Below are 20,366 nucleotides of genomic sequence, written 5' to 3' on the forward strand. Positions count from 1 at the left end.
AGACGTGGTCAGGATATGATAATGTGAAAACCAGCAAAAGAGAACCAGACGGTCAAATAAGAAAATTCATGTGCTGAGCCAACTTGAAGAATGACTTCCTCTGGCTTTAAGTCATTGATAAACTACCCAATGTAGATGGTGCTCTGCTAAAGCATTCAAACGGAAAATGGGTCAAATTCTGTTTCATTGGAAATATGAAATTAGAGCAAGAGAAAAACTGAAAAACTGATAGAAACAAAAATAAATCTAAAAACCGCCAAAGGCTGTCCAGTCATCGTCTGGGAAGAAACCAGACATGTCATCTGCTGTGAAAAATTGAAGAAACAAAGGTCTGAAGGTATTAAAGTTAATATCAGGGAGTTGCTGATATAGGGTGCATTCGTCTATGTTTACGACAGAATGAGAGAAGTGCAGAGGGAGAGGAAAGAGCAGATTGTCATTTGGAGTAAAACCATTAATAGTGTCTCGGAGCGAGGGAAGAATGCAATAAACTGATTTTGGCCTTTCTTTTATGAATTGATAAATCACATGCATGGTCAGCATTGATGGTTTAGACTTCACACCTGATATACAATTTCTGAACATTTCTGTGGCTGTGATCCTTGCTGAGTTATTACTTATTTAGTTTTTGCTCTGTACTTCTCCTTTCCATTGTTAACAAGTTAACTGCTATCACCCAACAATATTTTGAAACTTCCTCTCTGAATTTGTTCATAGTGTTGCTACTTCTGTGTGAGTGTGCTGAACACTCACTTTGGCTCTGTTTCTGTTCTAAGCTCTGGAGTCGCCAGGTGTCGTTAAGACACCGCCGCAAGCTTCAAGGTGAAATTCAAAGCAATAAAACCGTACACCAATTAGTAAATCCAAACAACTAGAGTTTATTATAATACAATTATAATCTTTATCCCTAGGGCCTTTTTTAGAAGGGTGACTAGCAGCATCATGAGCTTTGTTTGGGCGCATGGGACCCCGAGGGCGAAGAGGGTCTTCTTGGAGCGGGGTAGAGATGGTGGGGGGCTGGCGTTACCCAATCTCTCGGGGTATTATTGGGCGGCCAATGTGTCGATGGTGCGCAAGTGGGTAATGGAGGGGGAGGGGGCAGCATGGAAACGGATAGAGAGGGCGTCCTGTGGCGATACAAGCCTGGGGGCCCTGGTAACGGCGCCGTGGCCGTTCCCTCCTACGAGGTATCCCACGAGTCCGGTGGTGGCTGCTACCCTCAAGATTTGGGGGCAGTGGAGGCGACATAGGGGAGAAGTGGGGGGCTCGGTGGAGGCTCCGTTAAGGGGGAACCATAGGTTCGTCCCGGGGAACATTGATGGGGGATTTCAGGGTTGGCACAGAGCGGGCATCAGACAGCTGAGGGACCTGTTTATTGATGTGAGGTTTGCGAGCCTGGGGGAGTTGGAGGAGAAATTTGGGCTCCCCCCGGGGAACATGTTCAGGTATCTGCAGGTAAAGGCATTTGCTAGGCGGCAGGTGGAGGGATTCCCTTCGCTTCCCGCGAGGGGGGTGAGCGACAGGGTGCTTTCGGGGGTCTGGGTCGGAGAGGGGAAGATATCTGATATCTACAAGGTTATGCAGGAGGCGGAGGAGGCGTCAGTAGAGGAGCTGAAAACGAAGTGGGAGGGGGAACTGGGGGAACAGATCGAAGACGGGACATGGGCTGATGCCCTGGAGAGGGTTAATTCTTCCTCCTCGTGTGCGCGGCTTAGCCTCATCCAATTCAAGGTGCTGCACCGGGCCCACATGACTGGGACGAGGATGAGTAGGTTCTTTGGGGGTGAGGACAGGTGTGTCAGGTGCTCGGGGAGTCCAGCGAACCATGCCCATATGTTCTGGGCATGCCCGGCACTGGAGGAGTTCTGGAAGGGGGTGGCGAGGACGGTGTCGAGGGTGGTGGGATCCAGGGTCAAGCCAGGATGGGGACTCGCGATTTTTGGGGTTGGGGTGGAGCCGGGAGTGCAGGAGGCGAAAGAGGCCGGTGTGCTGGCCTTTGCGTCCCTAGTAGCCCGGCGAAGGATCTTGCTACAATGGAAGGATGCGAGGCCCCCAAGCGTGGAGACCTGGATCAATGACATGGCGGGTTTCATTAAGCTAGAGAAGGTCAAATTCGCCCTGAGAGGGTCGGTACAAGGGTTCTTTAGGCGGTGGCAGCCTTTTCTCGACTTTCTGGCTCAACGATAGGGTACGGGGACAGCAGCAGCAGCAACCCGGGGAGGGAAAAGGGGAGGGAAAAGGGGAGGGAAAAGGGGGGGGCCGACAATGACTATGTTTGTTTATTTAATTTTAATATTTTTTAAGTTCTTTTGTTGTTCATTAGGGTTGGGGGGGGTGGGGGGATGTGATACATGCGCCGATACGTTCTGGGGGTGTCACAGTTATTATGGGTTATTTTGTTGCATTTCATTGTTTGTCGTTATGTTTTATATTTTCTGTAAAAAATTCCAATAAAAATTATATTAAAAAAAAAATAATACAATTATAATAACTACCCATGCACACGCTAAAAGGATTAAACTTATTCCTACCGCTTAACAACTAATACTTATCTCAAAGGAACTGCTGGGTCAGGGAACAAAGCCTCTTGCTCTGCTCTGGTCTGCAGACTTCAGGTTGGTATCAATTAAAAAGGGGGTCAGGAGTGCCTATCTCTGGTAGCAGTCGTTGGGAGGCACTTACTTGTTGGTGGCTGCTGTCCGAAGGCTGGAACAGGAGCCAGAGGCTGAACCATGTGTGGGACCTTTCTTTTATCGGTCCCAGGGGATCCGCGCCCCTTTGGGCGGACTCCTTTACCTGCTTGGAATCGATTGGGTCTCTTCCCAATCGATTATGTTTGAACCCCCCAATCATGAGGCAGTTCCTCGGTCGCTGGGGCGGTTCTTGGGACTTATTGTTTTGGGCTTCTCTGGCTCCAAAGGGTCTGGCCTTCCATAGAATGTATCGATCTGTGTTTATCTTGTTTCCATTGTATCTGGGGATTGCCCGGTATCGCCTCATTAGTATGTTAACTGGATTCTTTTCACAGTGCTGTCTGGTTTCTGCAACAGTCAAAACTGGTTTCTGCAGTCATCCCAATATACAATCGCTTTGCAAGCTGCTTGCTTTACAACATGTCCATTTTCCCTGCATTCCTTGCAATCTTCCATTTTGTGTTCGGCAGTGGCCACCCCAGGTGGCTACAATAGAAACATGGAAAATAGGAGCAGGAGGGGTCATTCGGCCTTTCGACTCTGCTCCACCATTCATTATGATCATGACTGATCTTCCAACTCAATCATATTATAATCATAAAATCCCTACAGTGCAAAATGAGACCATTTGGCCCATTGGGTCTGCACTGGCCCTCTGAAAGAGCACCAGGCAGTGGCGACCAAATGGGTCATCCAACCCAACTGTGGGCCCCTCTAACATGGCTACTTTCGCAGCTGGGTGTGCCTGGAGAGGGAGCATGCGGTATCTACAGGCAGAGTCAATGGCTTCTGTGTCCCGAGGTGCCTTATGACTCTTTCAATGACATTTTAGTTTGATGTTTCAAGTTTCATTGGGGATTTGTTTTTAAGGTAGTATTCCATTCAGGGGCCACACCTTTTAGTTTATCCCTGAGTTTATCTGGTTTAATCAAAATAGTTGAAAACGTACTATGCTTTGGCCTCAATTGCTTTCTGTGATAGGGAATTCCACAGGACGACCACTCTCCGGGTTAAGAAAGTTCTCCTCATCGCAGTCATAAATGGTCCAAAGATGTGCAAGTTAGGGGATAGGGTAGGGGAGTGGGGATAGGGTGAGGGAGTGGGCCTAGGTATGGTGCTCTTTCAGAGGGTGGGTGCAGACTCGATGGGCTGAACAGCTTCCTTCTGCACTGTGGGGATTTTATAGATTATGGAAACCCCATATCCTCAGACTGTGACCCCTGGTTCTGGACACGCCCACCATCGGGAACATCCTTCTTGCATCTACCCTGTCTAGTCCTGTTGTAATTTTATAGCTTTCTATGAGATCCCACTTCTTCTTGAATTACAATCCTAACCGACTCAATCTCTCCTCGCATGTCAGTCCTGCCATCCCAGGCAATCTGGGCAACCTGGGCAGGAATTGTGCATTCATTGGGATTCTCTTTTCTTGCTGGCTGCATACCCCTTCCTCAGGCTTCCCCGGCAACGTGGGTTAGTTTCATCGGGAAATCCCATTGACAAGTGGTGGAAAGAGAGAATCTTGCTGCCAGTGAACAGTGTGCCTCCGAGAAACATGGGGCTGGTGGAACTCCCTCTGGAGCAAGATCAGCCGTCCTCAGATAAGGAGTCCAAATCTGCACACAATATTCCAGGTGTGGTCTCACCAATGCCCTGTAATTTCATCAAGACATCCCTGCTCCTGTACTGAAATTCTCTTGCTATGAAGGCCAACTTACTATTTGCCTTCCTTACTGCATGCTTGCCTTCAGCAACTGGTGCACGAGGGCACCCAGCTCTCAATACACATTCTTCTCAGATAATAATCCACCATCCCGTTTCCGCTGCCAGTGAATACCCTCACATTTATTTAAATTATACAGCACCTGCCATTCATTTGCCCGATCACTCAACTTTTCCAGATCAAGAGAGGCACGCTGGCACAGTGATTAGCACTGCTGCCTCATGGCACTGAGGACCCGGGTTCGATATTGGCCCAAGGCCACTGTACATTCTCCAGTGTTTGCACATTCTCCCCAGATCAGCATGGGTCTCACCCCCACAACCTAAAAAAGAATTGGGCACTTTAAATTTATTTTTATTTTTTAAACTTGTCCAAATCACATTGAAGGATCCTCCTCACAGCTCACCGTCCCACCCAGCTTTGCATCATCTGCAAGTGTGGAGACATTAGATTGTGTTTCCTCATCTGGGGTCCCAGTACCAATCTCTGCTGTACCCCACTAGTCACTGCCTGCCATTTGGAAAAATACCCATTTATTCTTACCGTTTGTTCCTGTCTGCCAAGCAATTTTCTATCCATCCTAATACACTGTCCCAAATTTCATGCGCTTTAATTTTACAGGCTAATCTCATCCGTGGGATCATATCTACTGGGTGCCCTTCATCAACTCTGCTTGTTATATCTTTAAAGAATTCTCGTAGATTTGTCCACCATGGTTTCCCTTTCATAAATCCATGCTGACTCTGTCCAATCCTGCCATTGTTTAATAGATTTGATGTCTCCCCTTTCCTCTGCTTGTTTACTGATGCTATTAAAATGCTTGTTCGTTTTTCATATTTCTGTTCCAAAGATGAGCGTAGCTCATTGTTGACGTTTTTGTACTCTTCACAGATCAGATTGCAATCATTTCTGCTTTTGTTTCCGATTTCTAACATTTGCAGTTTTTTGCTTTTTCGTTGTCAAAAATACCCCTGATCTGAAACAGAACCTAACTTATGGGCCTTCTTTCCTGCCCCCCACCCCTCCTTTCCCAGCAACATCACACCAGTTTCCGAACACCCCTTTTAAGCCAAATGCTTTTCTCACAGAACAATAGTTGATCTCTATCAAATCCAAATGCAACTAAAAACCCTTCTTATAACTCTGGAGAAGGATACTACGGAAATAGTGTACAGGCAGAAGTTGATGACTCTCCTATCAAAACTTTTGAATTGGTTGCACATTAGTATTGCAATGTGTTCCTGGCCGAATTTGAGTTTTAGAAATTAAAAACAATTAGTTGAAATTCAACTTCTCGGTCTGGCACAGCACAGTTCAGAATCAGGTGAAGCTCTGTTCAGACCCAATAGCTTATCTTATCTTAGAGAGAAGGGATGTTTAGTATAGGTTAGCTGCAGAGTACTCAAAAGGCTGTCATGTCAGGTAAAGCACAGGTTGCATGCATTCCTTCTATACAGTATCCAATTTATCCAAATTTGAACATCAAAGATACTCCCTGGTGCAAAAATATGACCCCCATCTTCCACATCAACCTTCCTTTGGAGTCTCGGACTGAAGCTGCCAAGCTGAGATTAATTTGTACTAAAAACTGGTAGGTTTTTACTGTGGCCCATGTTAATTTAAAAAAAAGATAAAGCACAAACACTCCATTTGAAAATCACGGATTTGTGTACAACTGCAATTACAGTGACTTTGAATCTATATAAGGTTAAACAAAAACAAAAATTAATGGCTGGACTGGTGGATGCTGGATATAGGGTGGGTTTGAATCCAAAGCATGCCTGATACTCACAACATCTGCCTACCATGATCGTGAGGAGTTTACTGGATTTTCAGCCAGACTGCTAGATGAAGTACCTCTCAACCAAGGTACTTTGCGACTCTGGGAGATGGAGAGAAATAACATGACCATTATTGTCAAGCTTTGTGTGTCTACGGTTGGCTGCCATTTGATGCCATTTATGGACAAGCACTTAACTGTGGACAGTCTGACTCTTCCCAGCTAAAGTAGGCAGCATACATCCAAGAGAGAATGGAAATTCAAGGATTATTTTCTTTAAAACTTACGAGTGGAAGTAACGCTCCAGACCCTGGCTGAAGAGCCACTCCTGCAGGGCTAACTCCTTCACCGGTTGGCGTTGGGCTGCTTCTATCTTTTGAACCACACTGTCTTCCAAGGAATTTCCCTTCCGAAGGGGCAAAGTATTCAGCACTGCTATCTCCTCTAAATTCTGCACATCTGAAAATAAAAGACGAGGAACAAGCTGACCTTTAGCTCTTGGAGTGATGCAATCACCAACAACATTATAGTGACTCCATTGGGCAAATAAGATTTGTATTAGACAAAAAAAAAATACATTTTGTCACTACTACCTGAACGTGGGTAGCATGAACTGCAAGCAGTGTGTTAAAAGTACCCCCTCCAATACAGAGCTGGCAAGAAGGCAGGTGAATCTTGGGCCACCAATGGATCTTGTATTGCCCCCAAAAGTCCACACATATAGGGAATTGTTTGAGGGGGGAGAACTGGTATTAATAAGATTAAGCCTCACTCATTGGACTAGACTATTTAAACATTTGAAAATATAAATTGTGACCCAAGACGTTACAAAACACATGGGTCAATCTAGATTGTTAGAACACAATACACAAAACCACAAATAACATAAACACATTAAATTACTATATATTCGAATAAATAGCTAAATAATATCCCCCATCACCCTTTTGTAAATTCAAACCCATTACACAAGTGTCAGTTTCAGGTTTCACTTCCACACAGGCATATTAACAGCCCTCTATGTGCACATTCCTATTTCCCACTTTGGGTCGTGGCGGAGGAATGTGGCAGCCATAGCTCACCAACAACACTCCGTTCCTCTTTTGTCCTTTAACTGAAATAATTGAAAGAAAAAAAAAAGGTAAGCAGACGAGGGACACAATCGCACAGGTCACATTTTACAAAGTCAGTGCCCACCAATGTATTTTAGAACCTTTGTGGAACTAAACAAGATGTTTATACTTTGGGGGCGATTCTCCGCTCCCCACGCCGGGTGGGAGAATCGCGGGAGGGCCGGGCAAATCATGACACGCCACCCTGGCACCCCCTGCGATTCTCCCACCCCCCCCCCCCCCCCAAAATGGCGTGTCGCGGAATCGCAGGTCGCCGTTTTTCACGGCGACCGGCGATTCTCCGGCCCGGATGGGACGAGCGGCCTGACGTTCCCAATCTGTTCACGCCGGCGGCAACCACACCTGGTCGCTGCCGGCGTGAACATAGTTTGGGGCCTGTGGGGGGGCGGAGAGAAGAACGAGCACCACGGGCGTGCTCGGGAGGTGTCTGGCCCGCAATCGGTGCCCACCGCTCGTCGGGCCGGCGTCTCTAAGAGACGCACTCTTTCCCCTCCGCCGCCCCGCAAGATCAAGCCGCCATGTCTTGCGGGGAAGCGGAGGGGAAGACGGCAACCGCGCATGCGCGGGTTGGAGCCAGCCAACCGGCGCATGCGTGGCTGACGTCACTTAGGCGCCGCCGTTGTGTCATTCTTGGCGCGCTGCTTTGACGCAAGCACCAAGGGCCCGGTGGCCGAGTTTCTCACAACGCCGCTCCTAGTCCCGGGGGGGGGGGGGGGGGGGGGGGGGGGGGGGGGGGGGGGGGGTGTGTGAATAAGGTGCAAGGAGCAGCCTCCGACGCCGTCTTGAAACTTGGCCGATTTCATGACGGCCTTCCCGATGCCGCGCAGGAGCGGAGAATCGCGCCCTTTATGTTTGCGAGTGTGTGGGTATTGGTGAAATGTGTGTGTGACGGGTTTCTCTGTCACTCATTATACACCAGTTTTCACGACCAGACATCTCAAAAGTGCTTTACAGCCAATATAGAACTTGAAGTGTAGTCACTGTTCTAATCTAGGAAAAGCGGCAGCCAATATGCACTCAGGAAACCCTCACAAAAAGCAATGGTATAACAACCAGATAATCCTATTTTGTATGATAAATATTGGCCAAGGCACCAGGGATAGCTCCCTTATTCTACTTTGAAATAGTACCATGGCACCGTTAACATTCACCAGAGGAGGTATATGAGGCCTTGGTTTAATATCTCATTTAAAACTATTCCCTCAGTACAGCACTGGAGTGCCACCACTGTACGTAGGTGATGGAGGGAGTGAATATTTGTGGCTGGGGTACCAACCAAAACGGGGCTACTTTGTCCTGGATGGTGTTGTGCTTCTCGAGTGTTGTCGCAGTCACATTCATCCAGGAAAGTGGAGAGTATCCCATCACACTCCTGACTTGTGCCTTGTAGATGGTGGACAGGCTTTTTGGAGGAGGTGTTGGGGCGGGGGGTAAGAGTCAGGAGTTGAGTTACTCGCTGCAGGATTCCCAGCCTCTGATATTTTTTTTTGTCAAGTAGAGATCTTGTCCCTTGGGGGAACAGAGGTATGAAGGTGTTCTACATTGTGTTCAACTGTGAACACCTCTCACTGATGAGTTTTGCTCAGGGACGGATTGATCCATTTTTCCATGGACAGCCTCTGTCTCTTCCTACCAAAGTCAGCCTTACCCAAATGGGAGAATCTTTGTGTTTCTCACATCTCAAAATCAACATCGAACCCGATCGGAACATGGTCACCCAAGCTTCTGCAAAGGGACTTGAACCCGGAGAGGGCTGAGTCATGTGTGACACAAACGAAAAGTCGAATGAATTGACGTAAAGGGCATAAAAATCCTAATTACTGCAATCTCCAACCTGATTTCAGCGAGAGAGAAAGACTGGCGTGTGTGTGTGGTGGTTGGGGGTTGGGGGTTGGGGGGGGGGAGGAGGAGGCGAGAGGAATGTCCCAATTCCAGAAAAGCATGCAGAATCTGCTCCGGCTGCAGTCCATGGAGCCTGATGTCAAGGAGGATTTCCAAGTGAATGAAGAGCCAGCAAGCCTTGTTCTTTTGCCTTGGAGGCCTTCAAGGCCATCTTTTAGACGAGAGTTTGTTTCATGGATCAGAATGAAACGTGCGTGTGTTTCTTCTTCCAAAAGGTACACAGACAGACCTCTGTGATCGTTGTGACGCAGGACTCTGCACTACAAGCTGCTCCCAGGGACACACACTAAGGTAAACATCAACCGCTGCTGGAGGATCATCAACTCTTTGGTCTGCCCAAAACTTGGTGATCTTCCGCTGCAAAGATTGTCCTCGACAGAATTTTGCAGACCAGCACATTCTAAGATCTGGGACTACTCGCGGAGGGACATACTCAAGTCCAGAAGCCCAGAGTGAGGCCCTAGTACAGTCAAGGTAACAAAACCACAGTCTCCAAAAATAAATGTAAGTTAATGAAATTATAGTTATTTGGCATTACCGCAGTCATTGTTATACATTATTGTATTTTATAACCTAATCTATTGAACCGTAAATTGATATCGCAACAACTCTTAAAGGAATTAAGTTATCATCTGCAATGTATGTACAATAACAAATAATACTCTCGTATATATGGAACTTTACATCGCATATCACACTAGAAATCAATAAAGTGCAGAGATGTTTATATAAACAAGCATGATCAGGGTATTTTGAAACAGTCAAGATCCAAATATCGGAGAAATAATCATTTGTACCTGAAAAAGGCAATAAAACTGTCAAAAACATATTTTATGAGAATAAAACTTATTTCCTTTCAAACTTCTCTTCTTCTCTTTCCTCTTTGAGATTCCCAAAAGCCCTTCTGAGCCTTGTGCAGACATCTAATCTTCATATCTGGACCTCCTTAATGAGTGCTTTCATACACTGAGGAAAAGAGAGCTTTGCCTTATATATGGCGCTTAACTTATTAACAAGAACCTGCTCAACTTTCCTATCTAATCCACGGCCACCAAGGCCTATTTCAGTGGTCTCACCCAACATTTCTCACTACCTTTTTCAAAGAGCAGTTAACCCGGTGTCTGACAGGAAATCTTGGGTTACATATTCCAAAATATTTTTCCTGACAGAGTGCCAGGAATTTTACCAGGGTTGAGAATTTACTCACCGTTTCAGCCTCACTCTTTTATCCCAAATTCCAGTTGCCTCTGTTCAGATTGTGCATCACCAACACAAGAGTACAGCGGAAAACAGAGTTGCACTCTAAAGCAATGAGCTTACTTAGCTCGACTAGATTTGCCTCAACTTGCCTTGGAAGTTATGCAGACTTCAACAGACAACTGAGGGATCAATGGCAGCCCAGCCTAGCGAGTTTTTGTTTGGAGACATTCTGCATGACTTGCTAAGAAATCTTATGCAAACTTATGTAAACAGCACACGCGCCTGAAATGTGTAATTAGGAGTTATCCCGTAGATAACCTTCATTTTCACACGGCAAACACATGGCATACTCTGCAGTAAATAAAAATCCTGCCAGTCAGTGGAGAAGAATAAAAGTACCTGTTACAGAAGTAGCTGAATTGGATTCCAGTATATAAAAAGAACCACAAACCTAAGGTGGACATGAGGCGTAATGGGGGTGTTCTTTTTGCCGGAGGACAGGGTTGGACTTTGGACTGTGCGCAGCCAATAATGCTTTCAAAAGCATACTGCCAACAGCACAGGGTGATAGTGTGTATCAGTCAATAAGGAAAGAGAAGAAAAAAAAACACATTATCAAACTGCATTCTTACATACACACCACACATGGAAATATACTGGCAGTATTAACAAGAAAGCTGATCAAAATCAATACACTAAAACATGTGTTTTGATAAAGTCAGCAAGAGTGCTTTAGTATCACCAGCTCCCTCTCCAGTTAAGGAATAGATGGTACCAGAAATTAAGGGTAATTTAACTCCTGATGTAATATTGTGTTTGCGCTCCTAGAATATTAACTTTATGCAAAACAGATTTTCCCATTAAAACCAATGTAAAGAGTGCCAGCCGAAAAGAGTTATCCAGCCTAATCCCAACTTCCAGCTCTTGGTTCACAGCCCACAAATTAAGGCACTTCAAATGTATATCCAGATGCTTTTTAAATATGAAGAGGATTTCTGTCTTTACCACCCTTCAGGAAGACAGTTCCACACACTCACCACACTGTTGAAAAATGTTATCCTCAATTACACTCTAGTCCTTCTACAAATTAATTTAAATCAGCATCCCCTGGTTGCTGATCCCTCCAAGGGCATATGGCCTTCCTATCCACTGTCTTGGCCCTTCATAAATTTATTGACCTCAGTTAAATCTCCCTTCAGCCTCCTCTGTTCCAAAGAAGGCAATCCCTAATCATTCCTTGTATCCAAAATTTTCCAGTCCAGGCAACATCCTTGTAAATGTGATCTGAATCCTCCTCATAGGCAATTCAGCGTTTCAAGCCTGCTCCGCTGTTCAATCAGATAATGGCTGATCTCTTCCTGGTCTCAAAGCAACCTTTTCCCCGATATCCCATTAGCCTGTTTTTAAAAATCAGAAATATATCTATTTCCCTCTTGAAACCATTTAATGATTCGGACTCCACTGCACTATGGGGCAGAGAGTTCCACAAATTCACCACCCTCTGCAAGAAGTAGTTCCTCCTCAACTCAGTTGTAAATCTAGCGCCTCTCAACCTATATCTGTGACCTCTGGTTCTAGACTGCTCCACAAGGGGAACTTTCCATTTTGGTCTACATTTATTTTACAATCCCTTTTAGTATTTTATTTACCTGAATCAGGTCCACTCCAGCGAGTATAAGCCCAAACTGTTTAATCTCTCCTCATATGTCAACCCCGCGAACCTCCTCTGAAATGCTTCCAATGTCACCACATCCTTCCTCAAATAAGGAGACCAAAACTGGACACAATACTCCAGAAGTGGTCTCACTAACACCCTATACAATTGCAACAATACTTCTCTATTTTTATACTCCAGTCATTTTGCAATAAACTAACATTCCACTTGCCTTTCTTATTACATTTTGTATCTGCATACAGACTTTCTGCGATTCATGAACAAAGACACCCAGATCCTTCTACCCAGATGCATTTTGAATCTACTTCCCATTTAGGTAATAATTTGCCTGACTATTTTTTTCGAACAAAATGGATAACCTCACACTTATCCACATTAAACTCTATCTGCCAAATTTTGGCCCAATCTCCTAGCTTATCTATATCCATCTGTAAAATCTGTATCTCCTCTTCACTATCTGCTTTTCCACCTACTTTAATATCATCTGCACATTTTGCTCCGAGACACTATGCCCCTGCTTGCAGATCATTGATATAGATTGTAAACAGTTGAGGTCCGAGGAATGAACACTGCGGCACCCCACTAGTTACAGTTCGCCAGCCAGAGAAGGACCCATTTAACCCGATTTTCTGCTTTCTGTCAGTAAGCCAATCCTCAATCCAATCTAGTATTCCTGCGATCCCACCTTTTGAATCAATCTTTTATGTGGCACCTTGTCAAGCACCTTCTGGAAATCTAGATATACCACATACACAAGTTCCCCATTATCCACCTTACTGGTTACATCCTCAAAGAACTCAAGCAACTTTGTCAAGCATGACCCTCGACTGATCTGTATCCTGTCAACTGTGATTACATTCTTCTGTAATAGATGCCTAATTAGTATGCATATAGTTCCAGCATAGCTTCCTGCTCTCGTATTGTGCCTCAGCTAATAAAGGGAAATATATTTTATTCCTTCTTAACCATCTTATCTACCTATTCTTCTACCTTCAGGGATCTTTGGACATGCACTCAAATGCTTCCTCAGCTACTCTATGCTTCTCCGTCTCATTGCATTTATTGTGTAGTCTACAGTCTAGTTTGCCTTCCCTCAAACATCTCACAGAGGTAGCTGATGTGTTAGGCAGGTTGGTTTGACGTGGACTGCACTTGATGCAGTGTGGCGAGAGACAGACCTCGAACACTGGAGAATAACCAACACGATTTTATTCAACAACATAACTAATATACATGCTCAGCTGTGGGTCGACAGTATACTGAACTGACTGGACACCTGGTACTAGCCTGACCAGACTCACTAGCTACCGCGTGGTGTTTGCACTGGCTAGCTCGTGGACTCTGACTGTCTCAGTGGCTGGGTCCAGAGAGCGCGGGAAACCTAGTGCCCTCTGGCTTTATAGTGGTAGTGTCCTGTCTGGTGATTGGCTGCACTGTGCTGTGTGCTTACAGGTCATCCTGTGTGTCAATCACTGTCTGTCTGCACTTCATTATATACAGGAGTGGATAATATGACAGTAGCTAAAGATAGTGGATGCATTGGTTTTGATCTTTTGAGGGTTGCCGAGTTTCTGGAATGGTGCCTATGGATTGGAGAATACAAAACCTAATTCAAGAAAAGGAGAGAACACAAAGTACTGTTCAAATTTCAGACCTGGTGACCGCTTTGCAGAGCTGGTAAGCATGACCCCGAGTTTGTCATTTTAATTCTACACCTTACTCTCATGCTGAATTTTCTGCCCATGTTCCATCTTTACCCCATCATGTTGCATTCAGATGGTTTTATGTAACAATTCACTCATTTGGACACAACCGTTGCTTCTTTACTACATCCAATACCACCCACTTTGGCTGTTGTATCATGAAATCTTTTGTTATTTAATCTCCCCTGGTCTCCACCCTATCACAGACCTTCTTTCTTCTCCCTGTCCCTTCCACTGGCTTAAAAACTTGTACATTTCTAGGCTGCATTTGGTGCCACTGCAACTTCTAGGACTGTGCTCACCGGGCGTACAGTGACAGCGCCTGTGATGTGACAGACATCACATGTAGCTGCCTGCATCAAAGAATTGGACCATCATAATACTGCACAATGTAAAGATGTTGAGTGCAGCGTCAATAAAAAGGGTTTCTTTTTTTCCCCAGTACGTTTAACTCGGACTTCAGTTGCACAGAAAATTGAAAAAGACCAGTTAAAAATCCCGGGAATGCAAGTGCAATTTGCTTGCCACCTCACTGGTCACCCACTCACTGCCTCCCTGACACTTGGTGTCCTGCTCCCTCGTTATCTACAGGCAGCAAAGGGGAGGGGGTGGGGGGGGAGTGAAGGCGCCTAGGGCTGTGGAGTGAAGCAGTTAGCAGAGTGGCAAGAAGTGACAAGTGCGGTGGCAAGCTAAGCGGCAAACAATGGTGATTTAGGCAGAGAGATAAATAGCATGTGGGGTGTACAAGGAGGCATTGAGCATTCAATGGGCGCACAACAATGGTATCAGTGGCACCATGCATGTGCCTATGGATGGAGTAGGTGCTGACTTCCTGTTCCAGGCACACATTTGATATATCAATAGCACTGAGTTCCTGTTCCCATGCGATGACAGGAGATAGTGATGTTTCTATCTTTCTTCGGTTCTGAGGAAAGATCTTCAATCTGAAATGTTAATTCAATTTCTTTCCACTGATGCTGTCTGACCTATTGAGTTCTTCCAGATTTTTTTTTCTTATAAGAACAGATCTTTTTCAGGGTGGCATGGTTGTGGAGTGCCACAAGAATCAGTTATTTATAATCTCGGTCAATGACTTCGATGAGGGTACTGAATATAATATATCCAAGTTTGCTGATAATACATGCTGGTCGGTGAAAAATGAGGGGAGACACAAAGGGAAATACAGACGAGTTAAGTGGTTGCGCAAGAGGGTGGCAGATGGAGTATAATGTGGGGAAGTGTGGAATTAACCAGTTTAGTAGGAAGAATGGAAAAGAACTAATAGTTAGCCTGTGTAGCACAGGTGTTGCAGTACTAGTGAAGAAGGTTTGTTGCAATTATATAAGGCTTTGGTGAGGCCACACTGGAATACTGTCTGCAGTGTTGGCTTTCTTATCCAAGGAAAGTTTTATTTGCTTTGGAGAGGGTGTAACAAAGATTCACTAGATTAATTCCTGGGATATGAGGGATGTCCTATGGAGGGATGATTGAATAAAATGGGCTTATGTTCCCTGGGGATTAGAAGAATGTTCTCTTGAAGTGACCTTATCAAAATTTCTTAGAGGGCTTGACAGGGTTGATGCTGAGGGATCGTTTCACCCAACTAGAGAGTCTAGGGGGTCATAGTTTCAAGATAAAGGATCTGCCACTTAGGAGTGGGGTGAGCAAAATACGTTCCGCCCAGGGGATTGTGAATCTTTGGAATTCCCTATGCAGTGAGCTGTGGATCTCAGTCAATGAGCATATTCAAAACAGAGACATTTGGGCATTGAAGTGATCAAAGGCTATGGAAACAGCATTGGAAATTGGAGTTGGTGGAAGTTCAGCTATGATTTTACTGAATGGTAAGAGGAAGCTCAAGACACTATATTGTTACTATTTGTTACGTTCTCGTAAAGATGATCTAACTTCAGCCCAATGGCCTTCATTCTTTCATAATACAACCTCTGTACCTTTAGCTATTGCCAGTTATCAACCCAATGGAAAAAATATTGAAGAAGCAGTTCTCACCAATTCTTTAGAGTCAGGAATAATCTTCTGGTCATTTCTAGATACCCCACTCCATAAAAATGGAAATGTCGCCACAATCCCAGAGGACCATAGGCTGCACTCCCCTTTGAAAGAGAGCGAACTGGTGGAGATTTAATCGGAGGATCACTACACCTTTGGCGAAGGGCAAGGTTGAGAAGATGGGGCCTCCATGAGCAACCTCATCTGGTGCAGGAATTGAACCAGTGCTGCTGGCACCGCTCTGCATCACAGACCAGCCGTCCAGCCAACTGAGCTAACCAACCCCTTTTGCCCGCCTGCACAACATCTTCATTCACAAACTACTTTTTCCCCCAAATGGGCAGGGTCTACCCAGGTGTAAGATAATGTTGTCACAGTGGAGCAAGTCAGATAATGTGTGGACATGGCAGAAGTATAAAATAGTGAAGCCCTCTCCAAACGTCAGGGGCTGCCCTAATGATCCCAGAATAAATTAGCAGTGTCGCCCAATCATGGGAGGGGGGGAAAAGAGAGAGAGAGAATTACAAATGTGACTACACTTCAAAAGTGCTTTATTGGCACAGGTCCTTTAGGATAGCATAAGAATGTGAGAAGTAATATAAAATGCATGTTAACTCTTTATTTCACCATCTTTAAAAGACTCATCCAAGTCTTTTTATTAGTTATGTCCTTGGTCAATATCACAAATATGCCGATTAGCAGTCTGTTCTACCCGACACAAATAGGTCATTAAAAGACAATGCACAAGTAGTTAGTAACCTACAGCCCAACAATTATAGGCACCGGCCAATCTGCAAAATTCTCGCAAGAGCAGTAATTAAACTCAAACTGATAAGGAATATGCTCATTCACAATAATTAGGGGCTTGATTTAACAGAAATGAAACAGTGCCATGTTGAGAGCGTTTAGCCAGGTGCTACCCGGCACTTGCAGCACAGAGAAAGACGCCACAATCTAACCGACCCCTGTTTTATTTCGGGGCCTCAGCAGGAATGCCCCACCAGGGCGGAACTTTTTCCTATTTCTGCAATGACGAGCAGCATTACTCATTTTTAAATGGCGCCCCTATCTGGAGACCCCCCCCCCCCAACACCCAACTCACCTACAAGGGGATCATCGAGTCACCCCCACACTCCACCTAATAAGGGCAGGACACCCCCAGGCCAGTCAGGGTACCCAGGTGGCATGGGTGCCAGGGAACCACCCTGCCCACAGCCCAGCCACCCAGAGGCCCCCAAAGCCCTGGGGGCCCCCGAATCCCCGTTAGATCGCACAACACGTGGTGAGCCGGGCTATTAGATTCCACCCAAGATTTTAGGGCCTTCAAGGGCAGTTTAGTTTAAACACAGTTGCACCTCTATAGCTCAATAACATAATATTACTCTCATTATAAATTGGCATTGCATCTGAGTTATAAGCTGCTGCCTGTGAGATCTAATACATTAGTATATATTAAATATAATAAACAGATATCTAATACAAAGAGAACAAATGATTGACTAGGATTCCAAATGAATCACTTTATTGTTCAAACACTACAATAAATATCCTCAGAGATTTTCTTTTAAATCAATATTAGCTTACTGCTATTCGAAAAAATCATGCTACAATTTGAATATTTCAATAGAAAACAGCCTTTGCTTACTGTCAGTAGAATAGTCCCAGATGTTACTGCACTTAGAAAAGGCCTTCAGATAATTATTTTATCATCTCCTATGCAATAACAATAAAGAGGCAATTTGTAATTTCTTTCAGAAAGTATCACTGCATGATTCAATACATTGCACAATTTATAGGGCACCAAATAAAATAACGGCACTTGAAGCGCTAATCAAATTGTGAATTATATATGTAGGGCACATCATAGGGATTTCTCTTTCATCATTTGATGCAGACGCACAAAGCATAAAATGCTACGCCCACATTATATAACGATGACCTGAAAGAAATTGCATTGCTGTAGCCGCTTTGAAATATTACACGAATTGGTTTAACCCCATTTTAACAATGTTCTCTGAAGAAGACATCAAGACTTTCAGGACATGACATCTCATCAATACTTCAAGTATTTATGCGATGTCTATCCCATAATTGCTAAACCATTTTCAGAAAGCTGTTAAGAGTTAACAACATTGCTGTTGGTCCGGAGACACATATAGGCCAGGCCATGTAAGGATGGCAAATTTTCTTCCCTGAAGGACATTAGTGAACCCTTAAGACCTAACCTATAAGTGAACCAATAAGACTGAAAACAAAGACAAACAATGTCTAGAGGTGCAGAATATAAAAGCGTGGAGGGTATTGATTTTTCTTGGGTAAGCGGATTAAGGTTATTAAACCAAGAAGGGAGGGGAGTAGATGGAGCAGAGTTACAGGTCTGATTTAGCTGAATGGCCTCCTTGTATGCAATTATGTTTCATGAGTGAATAAATTATATTTTTTCCTGTTTGTTCACAAGATGTAGACATTGCTGACAAGACCGGCATTTACTGTCTATCCTCACTGCCCGAGAAGAGGTGGAGAGTTGACTTCTTGTACTCCTGTAAATCCGTGGCACTGCAGGGAAGGGAGTTTTGGGATATTAATCCAGCGACAAATAATAGCTATACATTTCCACGTCAGATTGGTGTGTAACTTGGAAGGAAATTTTAAGATTTTGGTGTTCCCATTTGTCTGCTTTCCTTTTCTTCCAGGCAGTACAGCTCATGCATTTGGAAGATGCTGTCAAAGGAGCCTTGTGTTGCTGCAATGCATTTTGTAGGTAGTACACACAGCAGCCATGTTAACACCTGTGATGGAATGTTTAAGATGGCGTTTGGGATAACAATCAAGTGAGTGGTTCTGTCCTCGGTGGAATCAAGCTTCTGGAGCGTCCACGGAGCTGGACTCATTTAGGTAAGTATTCCATCAATTTCCTGACTTGTGCTTTGTGGAGAGGTTTTGGGGAATCAGGAAATGAATGCCGCAGTATATCAACATCTGGCCTGCTCTTACATCCAATACAACAATATTATGTTTCTGGTCAGTGCCCCAGGGCATTAATAGCAAGAAATTCACTGAATGTCAAGGGACAGTGGTTAGATTCTCTCTTGTTAGAGATAGTCATTATCTGTTGTGAACGTTACTTGTCATTTGTCAGTTTTGTGTCATTTATCAGTTCAAGTCTGAATGTTGACCAGGTCTTGCTTCATGAGAACGTGGACTGCTTCAATATCTGAGGAGTTGTGAATGGAACTGAGCCTTTGCAATCACAAACAGACCTCCCCATTTCAGATTGTAAACCTGGGGCAAGGGCGTTGATGAAGAGGCTGAAGACTGCTGGGCTCAGGACACTTCTTTGAAACTCCTGCAGTGACATCGAAGGACTGAGCTAGGACCCCACCCATAACCATGTCCCTTTGTGCTAGATGACTTTAATAAAAGATAGTTTTCCCTCCCAATTCCCACTGACTCCAGTTTTGCTAGTGCTCTTTAATACCATGCTTGGTCAAATGCTGCCTTGATGTCAAGGGCAATTAGACTTAGTCCAGCTCCTCTATCTGTGTTTGGATCAAGGCTGTAATGAGGTCAGGAGTTGAGCGGCCTAGGCAGAACCCAATTGAGCATTGGTGAGCCCATTATTAATGAATAAGTGCCATTTGATCGATGACACCATCCATCATTTTGCTGATGATTGAGAGCAGACTGATGGGGCAGTAAATGGCCTCTTGAGAACAGCACATATCTGGGCAATTTTCCATTTTGTCAGGTCGATGCCAGTGTTGTTGACAAACTACATATGAGTTAGGAGCAGGAGGACGCAATTCAACCCGAGTTTGCTCTGCCATTTGATAAAATCATGGCTGATGTGATTGCGCCCGTAACCCCACTTTCCTGTCTGTCACCTATACCCATTTAGCTCCCTTGCCATTTAAGAATCTCTTTCACTCAATCTAAGAAATATTCATGAGCCTGCCTCCACTGCTCTCTGGGGCATATTGGTGAGGAGGACTTTGCAGGATTATTGTGTGTTTCCTGAATCAGGTGTTAGGTTAATGTTGGGTGGTCTGTCTGGTTTTACTCTGAACAGACTTTTCTGAAGTGGTTTGATAGAACTGAGTAGCTTGCAGGCCAATTCAGATAAGAGCCAACCCAGTATGGGCTGAAGGGCCTGTCTCCGTGCTGTAGATTCTATGATATTGATGTGGGTCTGGAATCAGAGTAAGAACTGCAAATTTCCTTCTCCGACTAACGTTAGCGAATCAGATAGGTTTTTAATGACAATCCGGTAGTTTCAAGGTCATACGGCTGAAACTAGTTTTTCATTCAAGTTTATTTGAAGAATTGAATTTAAAATTCCCTGGCTGCAGTGGTGGGATTTTAACTCATACCTCCAGGTCATAAATCTAACCCTCTGGATTACTGGAATAATGTATCAGTCAGCTACATGGATCATAAATTCGGTTCCAAATAGAAATCGTAATTCAAATCTGATTTTGTTTCTTTTGTTTCCTATCTTCGTTCATGGGATGTGGGCATCGCTGACTGGGCCAGCACATGTTGCCCAT

The 20,366-nt window shown here is 44.6% G+C and overlaps 1 protein-coding gene and 1 long non-coding RNA gene across 4 annotated transcripts in view; one reads left to right on the forward strand and one right to left on the reverse strand.

The window, feature by feature from the left end:
- Window positions 1–20,366, reverse strand: part of arel1 (apoptosis resistant E3 ubiquitin protein ligase 1) — an 82,220-nt gene that overhangs the window by 50,047 nt on the left and 11,807 nt on the right. For 2 of the 3 annotated variants that reach the window (XM_038774316.1, XM_038774310.1), the window contains exon 3: window positions 6,484–6,655. In XM_038774316.1, coding sequence (XP_038630244.1) covers window positions 6,484–6,655 — 172 coding nt within the window. Of the gene's footprint in view, window positions 1–6,208; window positions 6,299–6,483; window positions 6,656–20,366 lie in introns of those variants that run through there. The other variant, XM_038774319.1, reaches the window with a different exon arrangement.
- Window positions 9,448–20,247, forward strand: LOC119951292. The gene is made up of 3 exons (XR_005457584.1): window positions 9,448–9,735; window positions 13,607–13,783; window positions 18,513–20,247. It is a non-coding gene; the product is annotated as an uncharacterized LOC119951292 (long non-coding RNA).

The sequence above is a fragment of the Scyliorhinus canicula genome, chromosome 2 (assembly GCF_902713615.1).
Source record: "Scyliorhinus canicula chromosome 2, sScyCan1.1, whole genome shotgun sequence".
NCBI lineage: Eukaryota > Metazoa > Chordata > Chondrichthyes > Carcharhiniformes > Scyliorhinidae > Scyliorhinus > Scyliorhinus canicula.